The sequence below is a fragment of the Arvicanthis niloticus genome, chromosome 1 (genome assembly GCF_011762505.2).
Source record: "Arvicanthis niloticus isolate mArvNil1 chromosome 1, mArvNil1.pat.X, whole genome shotgun sequence".
In the NCBI taxonomy this organism is placed as follows: domain Eukaryota; kingdom Metazoa; phylum Chordata; class Mammalia; order Rodentia; family Muridae; genus Arvicanthis; species Arvicanthis niloticus.
Window position 1 is genome coordinate 159,584,540 of NC_047658.1, and position 16,070 is coordinate 159,600,609.

General features: G+C 50.0%; 1 protein-coding gene across 1 annotated transcript; it reads left to right on the forward strand.

Moving 5' to 3' along the window:
• Positions 1–1,334: 1,334 nt before the first annotated feature.
• Dusp5 (dual specificity phosphatase 5) lies at positions 1,335–14,929 on the forward strand. The gene is made up of 4 exons (XM_034504167.2): positions 1,335–1,924; positions 6,114–6,262; positions 10,293–10,512; positions 13,463–14,929. The coding sequence occupies exons 1-4, from the start codon at positions 1,546–1,548 to the stop codon at positions 13,867–13,869; spliced, it is 1,155 nt and encodes a 384-aa protein (XP_034360058.2). The 5' UTR covers positions 1,335–1,545; the 3' UTR covers positions 13,870–14,929.
• Positions 14,930–16,070: the final 1,141 nt, after the last annotated feature.

A 16,070-nucleotide genomic window follows, 5' to 3' on the forward strand; every position in this document is an offset into this window, starting at 1 on the left:
TTTTAAGGCAGGATCTATATTGCTTAGATTGGCCTCAGTTTTGTGATCCTTTTTCCCACCTCAGTCTTGAAAATGCTAGAATCCCAGGCCAGCCACTGTGTACTCAGGACAGGTAGTGATTGAATTGATTGCTTGAATGAAGATATGACCCAGAAGCAATGCCAGCCATTACTGTTGTTGGGATTGATTAGATCCGAGTGTGATTTCTGCTTTCTCCTAAAAATCTCATCCACTTATGGAGGTTGTAAACGGATGCGAGGGTTTTGTTTTTTCATGAAAAGATAACAGTGTACTAGTTGGCAAAGGACTTGGAAGCAGAGATGCTGTGTTTGCATCCCGCGTGCCCTGACAGCCAGCAGAGCCCTCAATAAATACTTGCGGAGGGGACAAATCACACTTAGTTTTCCGGGAATGGGGGCGGGCAGCATGAAGCTCCAGAGAGAAGGGGAGGGTGCAGACAGCCTGGGATTACACTTTATCCACCATAATCCCACAAATCCAGAAGCCACCTGGACAACAGTTTACTGGACTGAGCCTCACAGCTCCCCACCGGCTTCGCAGAACCAGAGCTCCTGTGTCGGTGTACTGTTCGTGTGCGTGTGTATCTGTGTGTGTGTGTGTGTGTGTGTGTGTGTGTGTGTGTGTGTGTGTGTGTGGTTTTTGTTTTGTTTTTTTGAGGCAGAGTCTCACTATGAAGCTCTGGTGGTATACTGTCCCTATCTTTGGAGAGAGACAAAAGGAGGCTGTCAATCCATCCGGGGCAGAATCCACTTGAAGTCTGTCTCACCCATTCATAACTCCTCCTTTTTACTCTCAGCAACTTTTATTACGGAAAATTAAGATAACAAAAGTGGGGGCAACGTGTTAGAAGCCTCCGGCATTAAGATGACCAAGCATCTCGCATCTCGGCTAGTTTCGGATATTATCTCTTTACAAGCGCAGACACAATAGAGAAGGACCGGAATTCACCCGGAGGCCCCAGGGGGGGCTCCACAGCGCGGCCCCGGTCAGGTTCTAACCGAATTTGCTTCCTCCTCTTCCCGCTCGGCGTGGGTCACCTCGGCCTGGTGGCGTTCCTGACACCCCACCGGTAGTCCCGGTGATACGTGAGTGAGTCTCTGCGCGCGGGGCCCCCGAGAGCGGCAGCGGGCACCCGCCACTTCCTCTTTTTCGCTCTGACTAAGACGCCCTCCCTCCAGCCTGCTCCCCGGGAGGAGGCGGATGCCCGCACGCCCCGCCCAGGGGCGTGGCCAGCCCGGAGGGGCGGGGAAACACCCATATTTGGCCTTATATGGGCACTCACGTCACAGGACGCGCACTCATTCACATAAAACGCTGCGCTGCCGGCGGAATCCCCAGCTTTCTGGAGCAGCGAGTGGCGGGGCCGGGTGCCGAGCGAGCGGGGCGTGGAGAGCGTCGCGCGGGCCCTCGCGCCGGCCTCCGTTTGCAGGCCACAGCCCCCCGCGAGGTGGCCCGCCCGTCCTCGGCCTCCCGTCCTCTGGCAGCTGTGGGGCGCGCAGCGTCGGGCCGCTGGGTGGCGGCGGCATGAAGGTCACGTCGCTCGACGGGCGCCAGCTGCGCAAGATGCTCCGCAAGGAGGCGGAGGCGCGCTGCGTGGTGCTCGACTGCCGGCCCTACCTGGCCTTCGCCGCGTCGAGCGTGCGCGGCTCGCTCAACGTCAACCTCAACTCGGTGGTGCTGCGGCGGGCCCGGGGCGGCGCGGTGTCGGCGCGCTACGTGCTGCCCGACGAGGCGGCCCGCGCTCGGCTGCTGCAGGAGGGCGGCGGCGGCGTGGCGGCGGTGGTCGTGCTGGACCAGGGCAGCCGCCACTGGCAGAAGCTACGGGAGGAGAGCGCCGCGCGCGTCGTGCTCACCTCGCTGCTGGCCTGCCTGCCCGCCGGCCCGCGGGTCTACTTCCTTAAAGGTGAGCTCGTCCCGGAGCAGACTGCCTCTTGCTACCTTCTCTTTCCCCCCTGCACCGTGTGCGGGGACCCCGGGGCCCCTGGGTTACCTCCGTGCGTGGGAACTCTGGACCGGAGAAAGTCACCACTTGCGGGAGTATGAACCCCGGGGTTTGAAGTACGCTTGGGAGGTCCTTGCAAACGTCAGCGCCCAGGGCTTCCTTCTCCCCACCCGCCTTTCCTCGAAAGCGTCTGGCATCCTGTCTGTCCTCTAGGCTGGGTGGGCTGGGAACGTGCCGCGGGAGGTGCTCCTTAACAGTTCCGGGGGCCCAGAGCTCATGCTGGTTACTGGCGCCGTTTGCAAACCATGGGAGTCAGAACCTTTCTGTACCGATCTGGCGCGATCAAACAAGTCGAGACCCTCCCCCAGGAGAGTGGCGCCGCGGTGTCCCCTTTCTTCCCGCCTAGACAATTAGAGTTCGTTAGGCTGTGTCTTGGTGGGCCTCTTGCCTTTTTGACCCTGGCAAGTCCCTCCCCTTCCTCTCCCTTTATTGCTTTTTATTGTTATCCTCCAGCCTCCTCCTCCTCCTCTTCTCTTCTAGGCCGTTCTCAAGCTTAATTTGGGAGCTGACAGCTTCCCCACCCCTTTCATCCTCTCTTCCGCTGCAGGGGATTATCCCTGGAACTGCCTCAGAGACAACCCACGGGGGCCAGCTTAGTTAGGAGAGGTACTACAGAGGCTGTAAGATACGGAGGAGATTCTGTGGCCTTTGATTTTAGGCCTTCAAGAACTGCCTCCGGGCCGATTGTTTCACCTGCTGGGGAGATAACTTTGGCTTCCGGTTGTGGGTGTGTGATTACTCTCAAACCTCACTTCATTGATTTCTGGGTCATTTCCTGTGACTACTCCTGCCTTCTAACCTCAAAAGTATGGGAACCCTGGCCTGGGTTCAGAGGAGAGAGCTGACCTCGGCTAGGGCCCCCCAGAACTCTGATGACTAAACACCTTGTCCAGGTACTCCGATATGGTTCAGAATTCAGGTGCAGTGAGAGAGACCCGGTGTCAAAGCCATGCAAGTTGGAATTTCACACACTGTAGGCCAGGAAGATTCAGAGGCAAGTGGGTAGCTTCCCAGTTATTAACACCTCTTGCTAACTGTCCCTTGTTGATCCCATTGGGAAATAACAGGTGGATGTTGCTGCAGCCCCAGATGAGCTACAGGGTGTGGAAGGGTGGGTGGCCTTCTCCAAGCTCTGCAGAGGTCTCTCTCACTGTTAAAAAAATGAAGTAACATGTATCCAGGTGACAATCTGAATAGCACCAAGGGTGTTTAAGGACCAGATGTGTGCCTTCTTCACACCCTAAAACCTAGTTCCTCTCCAGAAACAGCACCAATGATTTCTTGTTGGATGATTTCTCTCATGGATAGTTTTTAAAAACAAACTGAATCCATATCTTTCCAGATCCTGCCTCTTTTCACCCAAGTAGATCTTGGAGACATCCATGTTGCTGCATGATGGTATCTGATGATAACCACTAGGCTTCCAGCCTGGCCATTGGTTAAGGAGACAGTAGAGGTCCTTGTCAGGTGCTCTAGCATTGTGCAGTCTTGTCCTTCATTCAGATCGTGAGAACTAAAGATCAAAAGTGATATGCATTTGGTATTTGGTAGATATCGCTGCCCTCATGACACCACTGAAGTTCAAACTGCTGCAGAGGAGAATCCCTTTCTCTTAAATAGAGCACTCCAGATGTGCATTCGGCTTTGACCTAGTGGCAGCTAGGTGTTGGTGCCAGGCTCCTTATACTTCCTACAGTTCCCTCTCCTACTGAAGTAAGATGCTGAAGACCAATTGGGTTGCTGGTGCTTATTTATATCGTGCTGGTATGCTGCCTCTCTGTTCCTTTGGCAACGCTGTGATGATTGAAAGTAGACTCACTCTGAAGAAGGTTGAAGCGGCCTGAGGAATTGCTAGCACTCTGCAATCTGAGTGAGACACAAGTGAGACAGCAGAGAGGAATGTTCTGTCTCCACACCTCCGATGGGAGTGGGTGGCGGAAGGCAGAGACCTAATCTCCTGACCCCAGCCTGAAGAGGCAAGCCCTGTTTGTCTGTCCTTACTCTGAGACACTCTGCCTGTTTCCTGTTAGGTTGTAAGCAACACCTCTTTCTGCCTCTCCTGCCCGCCAGCTCTAAATGGTCTATTTTAAAGACTAGAGATGAGGTAGCCCTAAGGCCTCTCTTCCACAAGTTTGGGAGTGCTTGGGCTAGTCTTTCTCCAAATGCCCTCTAATTTTGTTTCCTGGATCCCAAACTATTGAACTCAGGCCTAACCCCATGACTTATTGACTAGAAAATACACCCCCCAAGAATATGTGGATTAGCATCAATCTGTGAGGGGGCTGCATGAGCAGCCACCGAGGCCTTCACCTCTACTTCCTAACCCCTTCTAGTCAGGCGCACTACCTTCATGACAGAGAACATGATCATTTGTGGAAGACTAGAAATTTTCTCCAGGGAGCCAGGGAGCTGTTTGTCTACTGACCACAGGGGAGATTTGGAAGTACTAAATGGGGACGGGGTGGCAGAAGCTGAGAGGAAGCCAGAATGACAAGGTGACTCATCCTAGGAATTGGCTGCAGCTCGGGGAGGGAGTTGGAGGCGGCCATGTAATCCATTAACCGTTTGCTGACTGCAGGAGTAAGCCCTCCACTGTTGGGCTGTGTAGGACCAAAAGATGAAAAAGAGAAACGAAGGTTTTTAGAAAGGACTTTGTCTCAGGATACGCACTTAACTGGTGACATGACACCAAGTAAATCCTTGAGGCCAGCGAAAGACTGTAGGCTTTCTGGAGGCTCTCTGAAGTACCTCAGGTTGCTGTGTATCAGAACAGAAGGTTCCTAAGCAAGAGTGTCCAGTCCACCTACAAGGCCTTGGCTTTCTAAGGACCGAGTTGTTGGCTTTTCCCTATTGGTCCCGAGACTCTGATGTGGACACATTTCTGTTACCTGGTCATTTTCTTTTTCTTTTCTTTTCTTTTCTTTTCTTTTCTTTCTTTCTTTCTTTTTTTTTTTTTTTTTTTGAGTCAGCCTTCCAACTACTACTCTTCTTCTTCCTCTTCCTCCTCCTCCAGCTGCAGAGATTATAGTCATGTGCTTCCACACTAGCTTTGGAGAGTCGTTTAACCCTTAAGTGAGCGTCCTGGGGAGCTGAAATATGATACTGACATCCTTACATGCCCAAAAGTCTGTGTTTCCCATTTGGTTTAGAATGTATTAACTTGATTTACGACCACAGTGGGCCTGTAGAAGAGATGTCAGTGACCTTAGGACCTTTCCGCCAGCGAGGGCAAGCAAGCTTCTTCTTCATGAATGCGAAAGGACTTAGCTGCAATTTTGCTCAGAGCAAACAAGCCAGAGGAAAAGCCTGCTTAGGAGTCTTAGAAATCAAAGACATTTTGCATAATCACACCTTTGGTTTTACATAAACAAGGGGAAAAATAGCTTTTGTTTTTTGAAAAGATATGGTTAATATTTACCAGATGCCAGATAAGCCACTTCTGATAGACACAAAATGCTAATCATTGCCTCGCATTGAAAGACCTATAAAAACTTGTTTGTTTGTTTGTTTGTTTATGGTGGGGGTATGCACACCATGTATGCACAGGAACTCAAGAAGGTCAGAATAGCGTCAAACACACACACACACCCTTGGCTTGAATTACGGTGTTATGGGATGCCATGTAGGTGCTGCACACTGAACCCAGGTTCTCTTCAAGAGCAGCCAGTGCTCTTAATGGCTGAGCCATCTAGCCCCAAATGACAGAGTTTTAGAAGTGTGTGTGTGTGGGGGGGGGGTATGTGAGTAAAGTCTATTTTTTATTCTAAAAGTAGTGGTTTGTTAGTTTTCTTAAAACTACACTTACTTATTGACCATGCACATGTCGTAGACAGTCTGCAGGATTGGTTTCTACCTTCCCTTTTATGGTTCTCAGGAGGACTCAGGTTATCAGGTTTTCCCACTGAGCCCTCTTACCTGCCCTGGTTCCATTTCCTTGTATAACTAGAAGTTGTATTATTGCCTTAGGGTGTTTGTCGATGTTTTATCTCTTATGTAGTGGGGGCTGGGAGATGAAGGTATTTCCTGACAGTTTGACAACCCAATGCTATTGCACTGGTTCACGTTTTTGTTTATTCCTTTATTTCTAAAGGAGGGTATGAGACCTTCTACTCACAGTATCCTGAGTGCTGTGTGGATGTGAAGCCCACTTCACAAGAGAAGATCGAAGGTGAGAGAGGCCTCCTCAGCCAGTGTGGAAAGCCCGTTCTCAGCGTTGCCTACAGACCAGCTTATGACCAGGTATGTGCTTCTCAGCTGCTGACACTTCCTTCCTCAGCACCCCCACTCAGGTCGGCTCTGTAATAAGGGAGCTAACACTGCTCTTCGGAGTGCTGCTGTAGCTTGCCAACAGGAGTTCCCATCCAAGAGTAAGTGGGCATTCTTCCAGCACACACAGCTCACTAAAGTCCCTGGGCCACAGGATGCTGGATAGCTTGGAGAAAAGAGGAAGTAAGAGATAACATTATTATTATTAGCTGGCTTGGGAGGTTCAGGGAAACTTGGAAATACTGGTTTGGGTTTTCCTGAAGAAATTCAGAGCTGATCTTCAGGCTTCCTGTGGTTGTTCTGTTTTGTTTTGTTTTAAGATTCATTTTATTTCATGCATATGAGTCTTTTGCATGCATGTATGTATGTATGTATGTATGTATGTATATGCATTGCGTGTCTGCCTGCAGAGGTCAGAAACCAGAGTTACAGAGGGTTTCGAGCTGCTGCATGATGCTGGGACCCCAGCCCAGGTCCAGATCCTCTGCAAAAACAAGTGCCCCATCCCTCCAACCCCATTCTCAGTGTGTTGGGGTGGGAGGGGCACATAAGCTTGCTATATATCCCAGGCTAGCCTTGACTTAAAAGATCCTCCTCCCAAAGGCTGGGGTTATAGGCTTGTGCTACTATACCTGGCTGTCTCCTGCAGGTTTCTGGTACTTACTTTTCATAGATTCTGGTACCAGAGAAAGTGGAGATTGTAGAGGCCTGGATGTTTCTGTAAGCATATGAGGTCTTTTGGTTTTTCCTCTAAAAGTGTGTACTCTGTACAACTCACTGACCATTAGGAGGCTGGGTGCCTATAAAATGATGGGGGGAAACCAGAGCTCAGACCTCTCCTTGACATCTCACAGAGGGCAAGGTACTTACTTAGGTCTTGGTTAGTGGGATGATTGTCAGTGTAAGACCAGTTTGCAAAGACTCCAGCTGCTGGTTCAAGGCCACCCCAGGCTCAGGGCTGCTGCTGGTTCAAGGCCACCCCAGGCTCAGAGCTATTCTTCAACTCTCTGTTCTTATTCTTTTCCCATTGGCTTAGACATCTGATCTGGAAGAAGGTTTTCTGACTTTCTCCCAAAACACAGAACATACATAGTAAAGCCTAATAAAGAGTCTTCTAGATATGGCTGAAAAAATCAGCGCCTGCCGTGGGCGGAACTCAGCCCCTGGGACAGAGTTCTAAATAAAACTAGGTGGTCTTGTTTCTAGTGGGATCCTTGGCCATTGGAAGCCTATTAGCCTGGCCAGCTGCCAGAGTCATGGGGTTCTATTTGTTTTCTTTCGTGAAAAATCAGCTTGTGGGATGAGTCTGAAGCCACAGCATCGTCTAAGCTGGATGCCTGTGTTTGTTTGGTTGTTTTGTTTTAATTGGGGTTGTGTTTTGCCCCTTTCTCAGAAACTGAAAGAGAAGTAAGGCCTGGCAGCAGGTTGTGAAAGCTCTCTAGACCTTTGGCCCACTGAGGGTGGGGTGCTCTGATACGTCTTCAGCCCTCACCATGGGAACCCCCGTATATCAGGAGAGGTTGGGTGAAGCTGTCACATCCTCTGGGTTTTCTGACAGTCTTGGGTGTCTTCCTCTTGAGTTGAACAGAAGACTCAGAAAAGGAAAGAAATCGAATTTCAGGACTGCGATGGGCCAGGCTGCAGGGGAAGTTGGAAGGTAGCCCACGCTGCTGGATCAGCATTTTCCAGGCACCCAAAGGAGTGTCCAGCCTGCTTCTTTGAGGGGGTAGCTGTTGGTGCCACGGGGCATGGGGGTGGGTGTCGGGTGGGGCTATACCTGATCAAAGGCAGAGTGGAGTCTTGGACTTGAGTCTCTGACCTCTTTCCCAAGGAAGGTCCTCTCTACCATTTTTTTCCAGTTTCTAAGCAGTGGGGAGTTTGGGCTCGGCTGGGTTGGACCAGGTGGCTCCAAGGGATAGTCTGCCCTCAGGCCAAGACCAGATCTGTGGGGATTACTGAACTTCAGTGTCTGCCCTGTGTCCTTCTTCCCCAGGAGAGAAGATGTATTCTGTTTATTCATTCACCTGAATGAACATAACAGCTGCATAATATGCAAGTTAATTAATAGTGCATGCATTATCTCTTTTATGTCTTACCAAATATCCCAAGAAGATAGACATTGTTCCCAGTTTTTTGTTAAGGGGCCATCAAAGCTGCCCAAGCTCCTATTGGCTGAGAAGCTAGGACTTCACCCCAAGGTCTTCTGTCTCAGATGTTGGTTCCTAACCTTTGCACCACACTGCCTCTGGAAGGCTGCCGTGTGTGTGTGTGTGTGTGTGTGTGTGTGTGTGTGTGTGTGTGTGTGTGTGTGTGTGTGTGTGTAGAAGGGGGAAGAGTGCAAGTGGACTTACTTCTAGAGAAAGACAAGAAAAAGGGAAAATATTTTCTTCCTGTTTTTATTGACAGATTAGATAGCTAAGCCTGGTATACACCCATAATTCCAGCTGTAAGTTCAAAGACAGCCTGAGCTACACAGTGAGTTCCAGGCCAGCCTGGTTTCACACAGAGAGCAGGTCTCAGGGAGAAATAAAGCCCTGTTTTCTCAGCCAGAGCTGTGAACCACCCAGCCAAGACCCGCCGTTCCTGCTGAGCAGTCAGAGTTAGGTCTCAGTCCCAGCTCCCTCTCGTTCTGGCCGACACAAGCACCTTATTTAGTCCCATCTGAGCCTCCAGTAACTGTCTGCAAAATGGCGTTTTTACCTACCTTACAGATCCGTTGTAAGATTAGTAGCTACAGGTATCAAGCCTCTGACACTGTAGGCACTGATAAGAAGGCGGGTTGTAGATATGTATCTCAGTTGACAGAGTGCTTGACTACCACACACTGAACCCCGGGTTCAGCCTCCGGTACCTCAGGAACTGGGTATGGGGGTACACGCCTTCATTCCCAAGCAGGAATATCAAACTGCACCCTGCTCCCAGCCCGGCTTAGAGTTTGAGGTCTGTCTGAGATCCATGAGAGCCCATCATGTGTGTGTGTGTGTGTGTGTGTGTGTGTGTGTGTGTGTGTTTCTGCAAGTTATTATTAACCTTACGTAAATTCTCTGTTACTTTTGTGTAGTTAAATTTGCTTTTGCTTAAACACCTCAAGGGCTGGATAGGTTACAACTTGCCTGCTGCCGACCCCCTCACTTGATCCCTGACCTTTTCCTTACTACCGTCTGGCTAAGAATTTCCATTCCACTCTTTTGGGGGGGCAGGAAATGGAAAAACAGGAAATGGGGGGCTCTAACTGTCCCTGGCCTCCCCTTGGCACCTTAGAACCCTTAGATATGCAGATTCCGTCTCTAACCCAGGGCTCCCGTCCACCTCCCCTCAGGGGTAGATGGGCTTTAGCTCTTTGTCTGGAGCTCCAGACATCTGGGTGTGGGCGATGGCCTCAGCCTTCTAACTCCTACACTCCATGTGAAGGCCGTGGGTGGGGAAGCCCCTCTGCTTGTGGCCTAACAGCTTTTCTGAGTCTGAGTTCTGGGTAGGTGGTGGTTAATTTCAATTCTAAGAAACATAACTTTTTTTTGGGGGGGGGGAGGGGTTGGGGAGTGTGTGACACAAAGCTCTGTAAAAGAGGATACTACAGCCAAGCTTTGTCCATTTGATGGATAGATGACTTAGGAAGCTGCCCTGAGGTGCAGTGGCTCCTGCTGGTTCTTTCACTTGTGGGCGTAGGAGCTTAAACAAGGGCCCTTTCGGTCCCCACCTCTTCCATCCCTGTCAGCATCAGAAGGCGGCTAGGAATTCTGACCTCCTATGTGTGACCAAAAAAATGGAACTCTGGTCCCTGTGAGTTTTGCTGTCACTGAGTCATGAGGGTAGAGAGTTTGCCAGGGTGGAGGTACCACCCACACTCTTGGCTGAATTGCCCTGGCTCTGAACTCTCTCTACCTGGAAACCAGAAAGGGAACCTCCCACCTTAAAAAACAAATAGGTCAGGGTTGTTGTTTTTCTTCTCCCATATGAGCAAGCTAATCCGATATTTCCTGGTTGTCCTTTGTCCCTGCTCTAGGGTGGCCCAGTTGAAATCCTTCCCTTTCTCTACCTTGGAAGTGCCTACCATGCATCCAAGTGCGAGTTCCTCGCCAACCTGCACATCACAGCCCTGCTGAATGTTTCCCGCCGGACCTCCGAGGCCTGCACCACCCACCTGCACTACAAGTGGATCCCTGTGGAGGACAGCCACACCGCCGACATTAGCTCCCACTTTCAAGAAGCAATAGACTTTATTGGTAGGTTCAGCCACCCCCGCCCTCCATTGTCCTTGGAGTAGAATATGAATTTTTACCTTTTGGTATCTGTTTGGTCACCTTCTTGGAAAGGAAAGAACTGGTTGTTTTGGTGGGCAGCGACTTCTGTAGCCCTGGGTAGCCTCGGATTTGCTATGCAATCAAAATGACTTTGAGCCCCTGATCATCTTCCACCTCCCAAGTGGTGGGACCAGGAATCACCATCGATCACCATGCCCTCACCATGCCCGGCTTCAGGAAGGTGCCTTGTGTGTGCATCCCGTAGAGTTGGGGCCATCAGAGAGGCCAGGGGAGGTCTGAGTCGCTGTTCTTGGGAGTTCTAGTGCACACGATAAATGAGCTCATTTCGCTTTATGTCAGTACTATGCCGCTGTTGTTATTGGCCAGGAGCAGGGGGTGGGGGGTGCAGCCATGTGTGATGTTCCAGGAGGAAGGCAGGGAGAGCGCCTCCTTCTGCGTAGGTTAGGCTATTTTTAAAGCAGACAGGATGGAGGGAGCACTCCCTTATGCACCAATCCTCGAGGGCCCAGCCGCTTTGCAGGGTTCTGGAAAACGGCTTTGGAGGCAGTTGGCTTTGTGTTTTCAGCTAACTCTTGATTAAAGGTAGCACTGAGTCAAGCCCTGTGCCTTGTACACAGAATATCCAGCAGCGTTTGCATCGTGCCTGTGTTCCTATGAGGCCGTTGTCATCTGTTCCATTGTTCAGGCCTGAGGCCTTGGCCTCTAGTTGGATGGAGCATGAGCTCTCTGGTGTCCTGCCACTCAGTGTTGCCCTGTTTGCCCTCACAGTCCAGCTCTCTTTCCTCCATTGTGTTTAGCCTGACCTGTCTGCTTCTCATGTGGAGAACATCCCTCAGCCTTATGATCCTGCCTCCACTCTTCTCTTCCCTCTTTCTCTTCAGCACGTGTATTTGTTAGGATTGAGACATCATTTTCCTAGATCTGGTTAAAGGCAGGTGTTAGGCACAAGGGTAATTACTTAGCACAAGTAGCAATTAAAGGGCCCCCTTCAGCCACGTGGAAGGAAGGGCCTCTTCTCACCACACATGATGTGTCCTAAGAAGTCTTGACAAACTCACCAAAGGCACAGACTGAGGTTATCCCTGTCAGCTGAGTCTCTAGGCTCAGAAGCAGCTCAGATGCTGGGTTGTAGGTGGGAACTCCTGACTTTCCTTCATGCCCTGGGGAGGGCTCTGCCCTTCTCAGTCTGTTATTTAATTAGCTGGATGGCTACTGAATGAAGTCATGCAACCTGCCCCCATCCAGTTCTGAGAAACCTCCCTCTGCATCCTGTGTGTTGCGTGTGTGTTTGTGGACACAGTCACACAGACCCACACAGTGTTTCAAAAGCACCTGGTATGTTTTTTAAACCCAGACACAAGCCCTGATAATGGAAGGAGGAGCCTTCCCAATGGCCTTGTACTCAAGTTAGCACTGGTCCCTTCTAAGGAAGCTGGAGACTGAGGGTGGCGAGAGCCTAAGGTTTAGAAAGGTCTGGAAGTGATGCCTTTCGAATCCTTTCTGTCTTGAACGAGACAGTGTGACCCACTACGTGCTTACAGCCAGTGGAGGGGGAGGGGAGAGGAGACCCCATAATACCAATGCCTTGGGGTCCATCCTCTGAGCTGGCTTACAGTTCTTGTTGGGACACAGGTTCCTGACTATTGCTTCTAGATTGCTAACTTGTCTCCAGTGAGCGACCCTGCGCATGCTCTGGAGTTTGGTTGTTCAGATTGGAGATCTCAAAGGTTCCTCCCTGACCTCTTAGATATTTGGCCTTTTAGATCCATTTTTCAAACTTGTTGAAGGTTTTAAGTATACATGGGCCTCCACCCGTGTGGTAAGAGGGCATTTCCCTCTTCATCTTTCTGTTTGTTTGTTTTTAATACTTTGGTCTTATGACAGTAGCACTTACAGCTACATCTAACTTCCTGTGAGTAATTATTTCCTCACTCTCAAAAGAAGGAATCGGGGAGACCTTTTGTATGGTTTTTTGACTTGATATGTATTCACCTTTAGCCTTTCCTATTTTTAGCAGTTTTACTTGGAAGGTTAGAACAGCAGCAGAGGGACCCTTCGCGTGCACACACGCGCGCGCGCACACACACACACACACACACACACTTTGTCATAGTCATCGAAAGAATGCTAACTGATGGTGGTGACTTTAGCAGTGACTCCCATTGTTGAGCAAGATGGAGTTTGCAAAAGCCATTAATACTCTCCATCATAAGGTCACTTAGGCAGGACTATCATTAGTGGCTGGGCACTGTTTGTTATATGTTTGGTGGTGAGAAACCTGAAACCTCACCAAGCATCCTGCCCTGGCAACAGCAAGACAGGTAGCCCAGGGGATGCAGAAGGCCTCTTCCAGGAGGGGGCCTATGTCATCACCATTAGATCAGAACTGGAGAGACTATGTTGTTTTTCCAAGTTGGTCTTTGAGCCTAGGACATTCTCAGAAAATTACACACACCCAATAATAAAACCTGCATGTGGTTTTGAGGATTTTTCCAATGTCGTTTGAACCTGATCCTGGAAAACAGGTTAAGGTGGCTATCCCCAGAGAGGATGTTTCCAGGTCTGGCACGTGCACAGAAACGATCTGTGCAGGTGTCCTGGGAAACAGCTTCCTGGATTATAAATATCCTCCTCTGGGACATGGGACATCGGGACTCAGAAGCACTGCTGCAGATTCTAAGTGTGAGCCCAGGCTTGCCCTGAGTCTATGGCCTTCGCAGATACTCTGTCTTCGGCAGATATCTCTGTCGCAGATACTGGGTTTGTAGACTATGGTACAGAACCACATGCCCAGCGTAAGGACAGGCCCTTGCACAGTGAAGGACAGCTAGGTTGCACAGTGCTCTGTGTGCCCCACATTTGCTTTGCCTCTAGACTCTAGTTCTGACTTACTCTCTTTGCTTTGTTCCAGACTGTGTCAGGGAAGAAGGAGGCAAGGTCCTGGTCCACTGTGAAGCTGGGGTGTCCCGGTCACCCACCATCTGCATGGCTTACCTCATGAAGACCAAGCAGTTCCGCCTGAAGGAGGCCTTTGATTACATCAAGCAGAGGAGGAGCGTGATCTCCCCCAACTTTGGCTTCATGGGACAGCTCCTTCAGTATGAATCTGAGATCCTGCCCTCCACACCCACCCCCCAACCGCCCTCCTGCCAAGGGGAGGCAGCCAGCTCCACGTTTATAGGCCATTTACAGACACTGAGCCCTGATATGCAGGGTGCCTACTGCACATTCCCTACCTCAGTGCTGGCCCCGGTGCCCACCCACTCCACAGTCACAGAGCTCCACAGGAACCCTGTGACCACAGCCACATCCTGCTGAGATTGTGGTCGGCTGCCAGCGAATCCCCAAGAGCAACTGTGATTTGGTTTTTGTTTTTGTTTTTGTTTTTTAACTTGTGGACATTTCATACCCGTGCAATACTGAAGACCTCTCTCTGTCCCGCTGCCCCAGTGAGATGCTGAGTGGTCAGCAGGCTTGCAAATGCACTTCAGACTAACCCCGAGGATGGGTTCTCGGGATTGTAGGAAGGCCAAGCCATGCCCCTAGCACAGCACGTGCTGACTACTGTACTTCCAGAACCCCTCCCCACTCAGGACCACCTCGTCCTTGCACCTCAAAAGTTCGCCTTTTCATTTCAAGCGTAAGGCAATAAATACTCGCAGCAAAGTGGGAGCAAGCTGCGCTGGACCAGGAGAGAAGCCAGTTCATCTAGAAGGAAGCACAATTTTCACTGTTTTTTGAACTTCGGCAAACTTTGTCTGTCTCTGTCACTTCAGGGAAGAGAACTGGTCACCACCCAGTCAGAAAAGTTAACCCTGTTAGATTTGTCAAGAAAAAAGTACCTGCCCATCTGAACCTAGAAGTGTGTCTGAGATTCTGTCTGGGGCCCCATGAAAGCTGTTGGTGGAAGAAGCAAATGACTCACCAGGGTTCCTCAGTGACCTTGGACTTTGGCATGGTTTTTACAAATACTTGAACCTGTCCCACGGTATCTCTCTCTAAAGCACCTCTGGTGTCATTCAGAAAGTTGTCAGACCCTAGACCAAAAATCACCCCTCATCATGAGGAGGCAGCAGTAGCTGCCTGTGTCCTGGGTCAGTGGTGGTGACTACTTCTCAGTTTAGTGTCCTGTGTGCTTTTTGTCATCCATTGTGACGATGTTTCCCTCCCTACCCCTGGGGAGTTGTTTTCAAACTACTGATTCTGGGATCTGCATCTTTTGCAATGTGGTACTACTTATGTTCTTTGGTAGATTGTTTTTCCAGGGGGAAAGGTAATAAGTACCCCCAAACCCATGTGAATGTGAAAAAAAAAAAAAGCAGTGTTGCTGGTTGGTTTTTTTTTTTACATAGTACAAAATAAAAATAACAAACAAACAAAAAAATCAAATTGTTTGTTCCTGTTGGTGGTGGTTCGAGATAGGCAGGCCTACCTTTGGACGGGGACTGAAGTCTGCCTTAATGTTTTTGTGTGTTGCCTTTAAGTATGCCTGTGTGCCACAGGCACGCCCAGTAAGTGCCTGCAGAGGTCAGAGGGCGTCATACCCCCTGAACTAGCGTTACAGTTTCGGCTGCTATGTGGATGCTAGGAACCAAACTCAGGTCCTCTGGAAGAGCACAGTGTGCTCTTAACTGCTGAGCCACCTCTCCAGCTCTGTTTATTTCCATAAACGGTGGAGTGAGGATGCTGGATGTGAAGCTCCATGTGCCTGCTGGGTTTGAGTCTGATTTTTAGCAAGGACATGGAAACGCTGTTAGAAATGTCTTGTGGGAGCCAGACCTCCTACCTAGGCTCTCCCCTTAACAGCCTGGCTTAACTTTTGCTTCATCATTCCTGAAGCGGACTGAAAGGAGCTAGATGTTCTGCAAAGTTCCCAGAAATCCTTCTTTCCCCAAAGCCCAGATACCAGCCTTGTAGCCAGCCTCTTTTTGCCCTGCCTGGCATATGGTAGACCAAAGAAAGGCTGGCTAGAGATAGCTGAGAGGAAAAGGTTCCTCTTAATGACCTAGCCAACTCTTTTTAGCCTTGTATCTAATTCTTCCAGATAACTCCCTCCAGAGTTCCCATGCAAATCCCTCAGTGAGTGGGTTTCAAACCAAGTGAAGCTCAGCTTGCCCTTTGAGTAATTTGGCTGAGGAAGGAAGAAGCAGAATTAACTGCTTGCCTGATACAGACTAGGCATGGTCTCTAACCATGAGCCAACAGGAAAATGATTGGGTTTTACAACATCCTAATCATTGGATGGGATGATTGATGATCCCATCAATGGGATGGGATGCTCCCAGCCTAACTTGTCACTTCAGAAGAACCCAGGGGTCTCCAGCTACCCTGATGTGTGCTTTGCAAGATATCAGCAAAGTAGCCCAGTTTTCTCCGAACATCACCCTAAGACTGCGTGAGTTATCTTCATTGTTACCTTCCTTTCCTTTCTGAAAATCAAGCTCCACAGGCTCCTGAGAAAGCCTGCAGATGAGAAGCTACCCAGGTCAAGAAGATCTAATCACATTCAGTCACTTGCT

Coding starts and splice junctions, on each gene's coding strand:
- Dusp5 (XM_034504167.2), top strand. CDS start 1,546: ATGAAGGTCACGTCGCTCGACGGGCGCCAGCTGCGCAAGATGCTCCGC. Junction 6,263..10,292: donor ACAGACCAGCTTATGACCAG/GTATGTGCTTCT, acceptor TCCCTGCTCTAG/GGTGGCCCAGTTGAAATCCT. Junction 10,513..13,462: donor AGAAGCAATAGACTTTATTG/GTAGGTTCAGCC, acceptor GCTTTGTTCCAG/ACTGTGTCAGGGAAGAAGGA.